At 32.6% G+C, this 12,669-nt stretch overlaps 1 protein-coding gene across 8 annotated transcripts in view; it reads right to left on the bottom strand.

The window, feature by feature from the left end:
* The window catches only part of LOC148605159 (neurobeachin-like), a 169,948-nt gene that overhangs the window by 5,100 nt on the left and 152,179 nt on the right, over positions 1-12,669 (bottom strand). For 6 of the 8 annotated variants that reach the window (XM_088548659.1, XM_088548653.1, XM_088548656.1 and 3 more), the window contains 7 exons: positions 11,775-11,864; positions 9,937-10,114; positions 8,217-8,300; positions 6,161-6,316; positions 4,615-4,782; positions 2,869-2,973; positions 1,522-1,718 (listed from right to left, as the gene is read on the bottom strand). In XM_088548659.1, the coding sequence (XP_088404785.1) occupies positions 1,522-1,718; positions 2,869-2,973; positions 4,615-4,782; positions 6,161-6,316; positions 8,217-8,300; positions 9,937-10,114; positions 11,775-11,864 (978 nt within the window). Of the gene's footprint in view, positions 1-1,521; positions 1,719-2,868; positions 2,974-4,614; positions 4,783-6,160; positions 6,317-8,179; positions 8,301-9,936; positions 10,115-11,774; positions 11,865-12,669 lie in introns of those variants that run through there. The other 2 variants (XM_088548657.1, XM_088548661.1) reach the window with 2 other exon arrangements.

Below are 12,669 nucleotides of genomic sequence, written 5' to 3'. Positions count from 1 at the left end.
TTCAGCTAAAATGCAAGTTTCATGCAATTTTCATGTTATTGTGCAAAATATGGGAAATCCCCTTTTTTATGAATAACATCAAATAACTTGAAAATGGAAAATGGAAATTTAAAATAATTGAAAAGGAAGGTTACATCAACAGAAATACTGTTAACTATTTTCTAAAGTTTCATAAAATGGTTGCAATCTCGATTTAGTTCTAGTCTGGAAATTGGAAAATAACTACCCCCTCCTTTTTATGAATTAAGTCCCATCATTCTAAATCCTAAAATTGCAAATTTCAACACAAAAAAAAACCTTATAGGGAGCTTACATCAACACAATCAATTCAGTGAAGTTTCATGGACATTGCTGAAAGGTGTTTTAAGTTAGTTATACACCAAGAACAGAAAATCCTCCAATATTTGTATGCATAAAATACTGTAAATCAAAACTGGGAAAAAAAACAAAAATCAACAGGGAACTCATTTCCAAAGAAAGAACAATCACCAAAGTTTAACAAAAACTGGTGGCAGCATTTTTGATTTATTGCTTGTGCAAACTATGAACAACAGACACACAGACGGAAACTGGTGTACTGTAAATTGTCCCGTCTTGATAGACGGGCGTATATAAAGAGCTTTGCATACAATGTATAATGATGTTAAACAAACATCTTCATAGAGAAAAACAGAGAATGAAGTATTCAAATTTTACTACGAAGAAATAAAAAAAACTATTTTATTTCACATTCCTTTTGATCGAAAACTAAAAGAAAAAGGCTGCCACTAACTTGGTTGCATAATCTGATCATTGAATTGAGTTATCCCCCTTATCATCAATGAATAATTTTAAAGTTTAATTGATAATTCAATTTTGGAAAATAACATATCCTTGATAGTATTGCACTTTAAATGTAGCTTTTACTTAACCAAAAAACCAAATGTAAAAATTGGTAACAGGCACTAAATCTTTGCCACTTTCATTAAATTTGAAAACCATCCAAGTCCTTACTTACTGAAGAATAATATTTGATAAACAAACCCAACTAAACATATGATTTTTCAACTCTGATTTTTTCTTCCCACATCATCTATGATGATTTAAAAAAACCACTAAAATGAAAGATAACTGATAGGAATTCTAACTCAACAAAATAAATTGAACAATACACAATACAAGATACAACTTACAACTTACTGCTCCCCATACAGAGAAAAGCAGAATATTGTCATAATGTCAACCAATTTAAACTAAATATTCTTTAAACAGGACAAATAACAAACAGGACCTAAAATCTGGACCTTGCACCAACACTAACTTGTACCCCTGGTGAACCAAGTCCAGCGAATACTAGACCTGCTTTCACTGTTTCCTGCAATTCTAGTAAAACATATGTTCATGACAGAATCTTCTCCCCAGAACACAGAGGCATTACCTGTATATCATCTTTTTGACTGACCCTTCTTCCCAGAACACAGAGGTATTACCTGTATATCATCTTTGTGACTGACCCTTCTCCCCAGAACACAGAGGTATTACCTGTATATTATCTTTGTGACTGACTCTCTGTAATAGTCTTCCATTGATGCTGTAGTTACAAATCTGTCCCTGGTCAAACTTGACAAGAACAAAGGCCTCCCGAGATACACTGATTATTTCTGGTGTTATACACCCATCAGGAGCCTCCAATGATCGTAGCAAGTCTCCATTCAGTGTGTGCACTAAACATGGACCCTCTGTGATAAAATAATGAATTTGATTATGTCTTTGAGTTAAACATGTGTATGTACTTGATCTCACAAGTATAAATGTACCGAAGAGGCTTCATTTCTGCAAATTATAAATCACAATTTTAAATGCATGTATGAACACAAAATCATATATTAGAAATGTAAACAACTTTTTTTCTGTCAATCTTTTCAAGGAAATAATATCTATGATTGAGTCGTTTTATTTACTTCATGGATAGCTAGATATTTGCCATATCTCACCATGTACAATGTGGCATGATCAAGTAATATGAAAAATTCACTGTTGCAATTGGTTGTTGTGCCCTTGTGTATCATTTCCTATTAAACCCGATTGCCCAAAAGTGACAGTGTGACGTTTCTAATTTTGTTCTCCACACACAATTGGCAATGTGATAGACGGACGATCAGTTAAATATCTGCCATGACAGATGACAAAAGTCAAACTGTCAAAATATTCCAAAGGAATCATAGATTAAAATGTTTTTTTAACTCATGAAAGCAGAAAATCACAAAATATCAACTTACTTTATTTAATTTCAACATCATGACAAACTCACCAAGATTTGTTTGTTATGATGTTGCAATAAAATTACTTGAGTTGATATTTTGTGATATTCAACATTCACTCATTATGAAACCTATCATTGAACCAGAAATATTGATTCCTCCCACTTCACTCATATTAACCTGGATGCCTTGCTTAAAATAAAACTGTAGTCTACATCTGTCAGAGATATTTCAACCATACAAGTATATTCACAAATGAACATCCTTACTTACAACAAAAAGATGATAACTGCTTCTTCTTAATTAAAAAACATAACAAAATATTTAGGAATACTGCACAGATATGAAAAATTTCGGTTTTTATATCTTACAACACTGAAATAAACTAGCCTTATAACATGACATTCATTTTTTTTCATCAGGACGATGCAAATCTAAAATCTACATGATGCTGAACTTGGATCAGCAAACAAGGACAATTACACCAGGAAAAAGGTCGCAAAAATTAGCAAAGCATGAAGTAAATATAAAGTAGATAATCATAACTGTACAATTTTTATTTGAAAAAGCAAGGAAACCTCTATAAAAATTAAAATCATCCCTGAATAAATCCAAACTAAATTCTTACTATATGATCCACTGAAGACTAGACCTAACTCAGCTAGGACGGCAACACAAGTCACTTCAGATTCATGACCAGTTAGGGTTGCTTTTGGTGTAGGATGCTCCATACCTTAAATACATAAAAGGCAATGTACTATATATTTTCATTAGGCTGACTTTTTAAATAACAAATATTTAATTCAAGCTGTCTTTTCCACATTTATTTTAAATTTCAAATTGGTTCCTGGACATATTCATGTTCCTTACCATCAAATCATATTCATGATAGCTTTAACCAAAAGAATAATGAGTCCTGTTTCCTGCTAACAGCAATAAAAAATAGGGTAGGTAGATAGGAAAATTATTTTATTTTTCAAAAACATTTAACATTGAATTAATGGGGAAACACTGAACTGTGCTTGTGCCAAAATGGCCACAAAATGTTTAGGATAAGCACAAAAACAAGGGTTAATAGGGCAACAGGAAACATACATTTTATCTCTTTTTTGCACTACTTCGTCACAGAACCAAATACTCAAATTATGTGTAAGTCTTTAGAAGAACAACAAAATTGGAAATATCAGGAACCCCATCGATCTGACAATATAATTTATCTCAATGATGCTTTCTCTATTTGGAAAGACCATTATTCGATCTCTGCATCTCTGGATTCACTCCGAAATTTTTCAAAAGAAAGTTAGAAAAATGAGGTTTTTGACAAATTTATCTGCCCTTGAAAAGTTTATTTTCAGTGCATTTCAGTGCAATTAGAACTCCATTACCGAAAAACAAGAGGCTCCCAGGAACCTGAATTGCTCACCTGGTTAAATTTTGTCTTTCAAGGGCAATAAATTAAAATAGTTTTAAGATATTAGCTGAAAACTGTAAAAAAAAAACTGTCATTTTTCCCCTTTCAAGAGCAGTAACTCTTACAAGGAATTGTCTAACAACTTTTTTCTCTGAAGACTTTTGTAGTCCTAATAATAAGGATTATTGAAAGAATTTTTGGTTTTGGGGATATATGTGAAAAACTACTGTCTGACCCTATGTTCTATTTTTAGTAACAGTGGCCATGTGTTTTGTAGAATCAAAAATCCCCACATCAGTTCTATGCAGGATACCACAAGGAACATTCATACAAAGTTTGGTTCCAATTGGTTGCGTAGTGTCAGAGGAGAAGATTTTGAAAGAAATAACATAAAAAATAGCCAAAAATGTTGAAAAAGGGCAATAACTCCATGGCTAAACAGATTATAATGAAAATTAGACCAGATAGATCTCATCATGCTGAACACTTTTACCGTCTGAATTTAGCTAAACATAACAGTTTTGGAGATATATGCGAAAAACTACTGTCTAACCCCATATTCTATTTTTAGTAATGGCAGCCATGTTTTTTCACAGATCTTAAAATCCCCACATCAGCTCTATGCAGGATACCCCAAGGAATAATCATACCAAGTTCGGTTCAAATTGGTTGAGTAGTGTTAGAGGAGAAGAGTTTTGAAAAAATTGATAACGACTACGACTAACGACAACGACAACGGACGCCAAGTGATGGCAATAGCTCACATGGTCTACGGCCAGGTGAGCTGATAATATGGAAATTTTTTCCATTATTCCTTGATTATGCAAATAGTCAAATTAATACTGTCAAAATAATGGGCGTTTTCATCCCATGTTTTACCCACTGCCTGATTCTTACAGAAACTGACACTGTTAATAAGATATCTCTAAAATTATATATTATTTCTTTGCTTTCCAAACTTACTTCCATTATCCCCTATAATAGCTTGGTTTCTGGATGTAAACATCCACACCATGACAGTACAGTCTTTAGATCCAGTAATAACATAACAATCCTGGTTCAAGTTACACTCTGATCGTGTAATACATGTCACTACATCAAAATGACCATGGATTACTTGTAAAATCTTTGCTGGAAAAACAATAAAAGTCAATGCTTTACAGAATAAATTAATGTTGGACATCTAGTATAAAACATTCAAAGAGTGACTTAACTTGTTGAACAATTTCCTAAGGTTTGTGGTGCATGGTTGAATTAGACTGAATAACTAAATGACTGAAATTACTGAACACTTCTTTCTAAAAAATTGGAAGTTTCATTTTTTTAAGCAAAAAGCTGATTATATGAACAGCATTTGGACATAGTTTTTGATTGAAGATGACTATTGGTACAATATTAACAAAGTCATATAAAAAAAAGATGAAACAGAACCGAGAAAATTCTAGAAATCAGAAAAATTGCTAAACAATACGGAATTTAACAACAATCATAAGGGTGTAAGATGACCGTAAAAATATATGTCAAAATAGTAAGGGTAAGCAACTCTGCTTAATATCAACTCCTATAGGTACAGGTACTGTAGAGATGTCTGTAAAAATTTTCTAGTAAAAAAAACAAGAAATAATAATTCTTATATAAAATTTTAAATGTGATAGGTCAGTTGATTGATTGTTGGGGTTTAACGTCCAAGCAGCAATATTTCAGCTATATTCAGACGATGAACATGAAATGATGATGCAATGAAAAAAGGGATGGGACACAAGGATAATAGGGTCGACAAATTTTGATTGCCACTAAAAAAAGGGGGGATGGGTAAGGTCGGGCAATTTAGCCTCCTGTGGCGGAGCGCAAAGCTTCCTACTCCTATCGAGTACCACAGAAAGGTTCTTTAACGTGCGAGGAATGTGGCATCTTTCCCAACACGGTGCACCACTATGGTTTGCGGTCAGGTTTTCCGTATTATAGCCTGACAAACCCAGCATGTAACATGCCAGGGGTACCCCATTCCACCACCTGGGGCACACAACCCCCGGCTAGGTTCCTGAGCACTATTTAGTCGCCTTTTACGACAAGCTTAGCGCTGCTGCAGGTCTATTCTTTTGACACCCGGACCTGCACGGGGCGTGATAGGTCAGGGAAAAGCACATTCATTTTTTCATAAATTGCACAAAAAAATACAACCATAAAGTAAGGCTAAAGGAATAATAAAGTTTAGATGTACAATGTATTTTTTTTGATATAATTGACAAGTCACTGAGAACATAAAACTTAATATCTGGGCTCCGTGAAATACCAGAAATGTCTCAGTAATTCAATGCCTACTGTTATAAGTTAAAACATATTCTATTTTAGTATGGCCTGATGAACAGCAACTGAGAATAATGTTTACCAAGTAATAAGGTGTAAGCAGTTTTTATGATAAAATATGAGAAGAAAATAGTTTCTAAAGAGAGACCAATGTAACAACAAACTACAAGGTAAACTATGATGTGTAAGCAGCAGTAAATACCTGTCTCAGTTGAGAACAGACGGAAACTTTTGTCCCAGAATCCACAGGCAAACAGGAACCTGTTATCAGCTGTTGTTATAAAGCTGGAATGTTTGGCTTTGATCCTTTCATCAAAGTTATCTCCCATTGTTCTTCTGTGTAATGCTGTATTCATCACTACAAAGAAATCCATACATATAATTGTTTATAATACACACACACACACACACACACACACACACACACACTAGAAAGAGAACGGAAATTGGATACCAATGTCTTGTAAACCCTAAAATTCACAAGAAATTTGTTGTTACACAGACATATAGACTCTCATTCAGTAATGAGTGGTTTAAATCATTTCTCCACTCAAGATGGTAAAATAAAGATCTGTAGTGGGCATGTCTTAATTCCTTAATTTTACCATAATGTGTGGAGAAATAATTGAAATCAAGAATAAGCTGAAGAAAAATTTGTTTCTCCCATGAAATCTGTAAATTACTCATAAAATATCAAATGCATAGATGCCAACCCCTTTTTGATACAATCATTAAAAAAGAATTGAGCTGTCCACTATTTTGCACTTTTGTCAGTATCATCATAAAAATTAAAGTAACATCTCAAATTTGTCTAGGATGAGATTGTGTTTCATTTACTATTTGGAAACAATAATATCTATCTTAACTAAGATCAATAACATTCATGAAACCCAAACACACTGTATGATCAGAATCCCCATTGCGCTAATAGTCTTTGTGAAGCTTCTTAACAGTCATAATACATCTTCTAAACCGGCAACAGCTCATACCAGAATTGATTGGAAATTCATTCATAACAGACTGTTGATCCTTAGAGCTTATATTCTACCAAAAATTTGTAAAAAATATTACGGACAAATCATAAAGGTTGGCACCTATGATAATGGCTGAAAAACTATTCCAGACATTCAACCACAACCCAGTGACATGCACTTTTAATCATCATTTTCACAGCTTAGTAATATACTATTTGTGATCATTCATGGTCCTGTAGGCTCTTAAAAATCACATTTTCCATATCCATGTTCAACAGAGTGAAAGTAATATTCGTAATTTATTAGATTTCTATAGTGATAAAGTTTTTACGTCCAGAAAGTTTTCAGAGTGTTACATTCCTCAAAGATATAGCATATATCAATCTATTTACAAACCATTCATATCATTCACAGTAGAGAGTTCAAAAGCACGATTTAACTGTGTCAGAATTATGTACATGCCCGTATGGAAGTACAACATCGTTTTAGTTAGCCATGCTAAAAATGGTCCAGTACTACAGAACTCAAGCTACTAGTATATCACTTTTCATTTTTTTCACGGCAATAACACCTTAATTTACAACATATCATTTTATGCAGACAAATACTATAGCTTATCTTCAAGCATATCATCTTAAATTCAAAAACATTGGGTTCACAACAAAGTCTTCTGTGGGAAAACTAATGTAACATCAATGCATCAGACCAAATCAAACATCAAGAAGATTCAGGCTTAGATCGTACTTCATTTTCATCATCATTTGCATTGATGATTAAAAATTTGGGCGTCCAAACCAAATTCACTCCTTTAAAAAATCAAGATTGTCTTTTTAATTCCTAGACAGAAAACTAGGAAAAAATTGCTAATTAAATTGATAGCAGAATATTATAATTAGTTACATGCAAGATTCAGATTCTGTGCAATGGAACACAATAAATCTAATTAAGACAAAACTCAACATTCTATTGTAAGTATTTTTGGACCAACTTTTTTCTATTGTGAATTATACTGATCTTGTGTAATTACTATTTACCTAATATCCTATTAATTCATAAAAAATATATGTCATGTGTTATAATTGAAACTACACATTTTTAACCAAAACATTGAAGTCCTTAAAAAAATGTCCAAAACCCAATACATACTTAAATAACAGAACCGTCATAAATAATCTATTATAAATTTAAATGGAATGACCCTACGCAACATGAAATATCATCCCATCCCATTTTTCTGGAACACTTACTAATAGCTCTGAGACTTCATGCCTCAGCTCTACATACCAAGTAATTGGTCCATTTCCATTGGTAATTTGACCTGAGTATCTTGTTTCTCTGTTGATGAAAAATTGGATGGAGTTCCTTGCTCTAAAACAATAAGAATGGAAGAAATTCTCATCAAAGCATGCAAAAGAGGCAAAGGTTTACATGATGCAATTCAGAATGGTTTTTAGAAGATTGGAATGAATGTCTAGCAGTTTCACGCCTGGTTGTAAGATGATGGCAAAATCATAGTCATAAGAAAATTGATTAATCATATGAGCAGGATACCAATAAAAAAATATTAATAAAAACATTAAAGGGGATAAAACAGCAAAATAGATGCAATTAAATTGATTAATTGATTGTTGAGGTTTAATGCCTGATCAGCAATATTTCAGCTATATTCAGGCAAGCAAAACAGATGCAAGGAATTACCATTTCCTTTCAACTTGTGCAAGTGACACTTTGGAAATTTATCTTTCATGCAATCATATACCTTCTTTGAAAGTTGAAAAACTTACTGAATTTTCAAAATGACTGATCAAGTTAAGCAAACATTAATTGTGGGAAAGCTAATTTTCAATTTGAGCTTCCTAGTTGGAACCTTAAATTACCAAATTCAAATTAATCTGTGACAAGAATTAAGTAGCTGTCTTTGTAAGAACCATGCAAAATCTGAAAAATGTGATATACCCCAAAAAAGGCTACATATTTTTATTTTTGTAATGAAGTTGTTTTATGGGTCTATACTATGAAATGTGTAATTATTCATTCAAATCTGCCTGCTCTTATGAGAAAATCAACATTGAAAATACAATAGATTCTATTGTATTTGAGTGTCATTTACAGAGTTATCTCCATTAATTTTGAAATCTACAGTGCATTCTATATAATTTTTATCTCCTAAGAGCACAGGTTACATGAAAAACTGAATGTTTATTTCTGTTTATCATGGCATTTCAAACAAAATATCAAAAATAAAAATATGTAGGCTTTTTACCCATGAATTACATTTTGCATGATTCTTAGCTGGAATGCTACTTAACACATAAAAATATACATAGTACTGCAAGAAAAGGAGGCAGATAGCAACAGCATATCATTACTTAATGAGATATCCAATCTATTAAGGTTAGACCTTTCATTCCATTGATAACAGAGATGATTTTACAATGTCAACAAACAAAGCATAAATTGGCAAAATCAGAAGTAAATATACAATAAAAAAAAAGAATCATAACGGTAAAATCCGGATTTGAAAACGTGGAAGTCCACTAAAAAACGGAAGAAAATCATTCCTGTGATAAAGATAATGCCAGAGTTATTGTGATTGTACATGTATGTGCAGCAGAGTAAGAAAAGAAATAACTTGCGATGGTTGTACACCTCAAAAAATGATTAACAGTCAAATTATACACATACAACGGCATGAAAGATAAAACAAACAATCCAACAAGACTCTGCTGTCAAGAACTGAAATTAAGTTTTTCATTTTCAGATAAGAGATATTGAAGCTTTTATAGAATACCACAAAAATAAGCCAAAATATACAATAGTTTACAGTAATACATATAACAAATTTGGTCAAATGAAAAATGCAAGAAGATATACACACATGATATTCCAGATACATGCACATAACTGGCACTTATCACACAAATTTTGAATGGTACACATAACAATTCACACCAAAGTAAGAATACTGAATGATTAATGTGGTAACAAAGCCCTCAGTACTCACGCTGATAATTATTGTTCCACTTATTGATGGCAAAGTTGTGATTGCAAGAAATTGTTGTAACAGCAGGAACAGGTACAGCTGGATGTGTATTGGCTGCCACATGACACACAGGTGAGTTAGATAGGAACTTCATTATCATACACACATCATCTTGGACTGTCGAGAACATCATTGGAGTCTGCAAATAAAATTAAATGTGAAGATACAAAGTGCTTTATGTATAGGCAGTAAAATTGTTTTTTTTTAATTTCATTTTCTACCAGGGATCACACTGGGCTTCGCCAATGTCGCAACTTACGATTTTTTTTTTTTAGTCTGGCGACAAAAATAACCATCACCTGATCAGAGGTAAACACAATAGTGGCTTGCATGTGGCTACATTCAAGCTTCACAGCCCTGTTAAACAAAATGATTCATTCAGAAACAGATATACCTTATAACAGAATAAATTAAATCCATGTTACAATGATTATCCCATCAGGAAGGGTCTAAAACACTCCAAAATGCAAGAATTGCTAAAAGAAAACGGGTGACATTTGTTTACACTTTTGCCCTGTGGTTTTTTGGCCAGAAATTGGGTAAACAAATAGAATGGGAATTCCCAAAATCTAATTAAGGAAATACTGAAGGCTTTAAGTCATAATATTCAGATATCAAGCAAGAGTACAAGAGAACAAGAGATAATTAAAAAGTGACACAATTAATGGTCCATGGAAGTTTGTCAGAAATTTTATCATTTGAACAAAGAATCAAGTTAATTGAAAATTTATGAATGAAAAATCAAAATATTTCAAGATGAAATTAATAAGACCACACAGGACGAAAGTATACATAATTTAAAATTAGGGACTGTATGAGCATAGCAGTGTTCTAAGAATTTTCAAAAATTGAGGTTTCCTCAGGAAAAATCCATATAAAATTAACTTTCCCACAATCAATGACTGCTTTCCTAACAAAACAAATCCTTACAGCATATGAAGTTTTCAACTTGCCACGGGAAAGTGTAGCTAAGTACCTAACTTTCCGTGACCCAAATTTCACTTGCCCTAGGTAACGGGAAATAGGAATCCTAGAACACTGCATAGTATAATAAAGTTATTGATAAAAATAAAACACCTATTTCTGGAGTAGTACTTTATTAATTTGCATATGAAAGTGACTTATGGTTTTAGATCCTGACTAAGACTAGAGCTAAAAAAACTGCTTTCTACATGCATCAAGAGTGAATGTTGGATACATGTATGTCATAAAGGAAGGGGTTATTTTGATAAATTTACAAAGATAACTCATCAGTGGACTTAATACTGCCATATTTAAAAAAATTAGAATAATTTTTTTGGGGACCAATTATGGCTCTTATTTCTGAAAATTGGTGAAAAAAATTGGCAGCTGGCAATTTTTCTGGTGACAGAATTTTGGAAGCCAGAGCAACCCCTGTTTACATTTTATTACAAAAAAGCAAGAAATGTGGACAGATGGCAGACAGACAGGATGATTCCTATAAACCTCCAAAATTTTGTTTGCAAGGGGGTATTATAATAGCACATGAGATGCAATTTTAATTTTCAATACTTTTTTTCAAACACCACCAAGTTATCAGTATTTGACCAATCAGAAAACAGAATGACAATCAGGTGACTTGCATTTCCATAGATTAGCATCTTAAAAGTCAAAGGGTAAAAAGTGAACCTATTTCAGACTATGTTAGAAAAAAAAACATACATGCAAGATTTAATTTTCTGTTTAACTTCTTTCTTCTACTAATTCACAAAAGAAAATTATAAAAAATTAATAATATACTATTATTTTTCAAAATTATCACAAATCTACAAACTTACTAAATGCATAACTGAACTTCTAGGTGGGTGTGGTTCTGTCAGGAGCTGTAATGGAGTCTGACCAAAGTTACGGATCTGGTTTTCTATAGCCTTGGAGAGAAAAAAAGGCACTCCATAAGTGGTTCAAACACTTAATATTCAAATCTTACATAAATTAAAATTTGAATTTGAAATTTTTCCTCTTAATTCATTACACATAGCTTCTATTTCTAATTGAATAACCATCACATCAATATATTTAAATAGGGACAAAAAATATCCCAAGCTGAACCCCAAGCCGCATCATAAGGTGATGTTTGGCATGTCGTCAGAAGTCATTGTTGACCTAGGTGCTTGTTTATTTTAATGCAATTAGAAATCATTTAAATTGTCTTTTATGTCCATTATGTTTTTAATCCATTATTAACACCTCCTGATTGATGACAATCTAGTTTTTACAACAATAAATATGATTGACATATTTACGACCCGAAGGCTTAAAATAGAATTTGGGAAACCCTGTCTTTACCTCGATGAGGCAAAATTCTCTATGCAATAAACCGAAACGCACCTGCAAGGCCTATGCAAATAAGCGATTTTTTCCCGAATAGAATAATAGGAAATGGTTTTGTGCAGGAGAAAATTATGCTAATAACCGAAATATGCAATAAAGCGATACGCGATTAAGTGGAGTCGACTGTACTAGTATACATCTATCTTTACAATAAGTATATAAAAAAATGGGTAAAAGACAGAAATGGTTGGGTTGCTGTAAAGCTAGTAGATAGTTAAAGTGCAACATACCAGAAATCACATCCTACCATATGGGATTCTGATACTGAAGTTGCCTAAAATACCTAGTGACTGTGATTTACAATTGCTGAGAAAAATGTTAGAAAATATTTTTCCCATCCAA

The sequence above is a fragment of the Perna viridis genome, chromosome 10 (genome assembly GCF_037379345.1).
Source record: "Perna viridis isolate PV_CMFRI_1.1 ecotype Kerala chromosome 10, ASM3737934v1, whole genome shotgun sequence".
NCBI classification, from domain to species: domain Eukaryota; kingdom Metazoa; phylum Mollusca; class Bivalvia; order Mytilida; family Mytilidae; genus Perna; species Perna viridis.
Note: the sequence above shows the minus strand (reverse complement) of the source record. Positions and strands in the feature narration are given on the sequence as shown.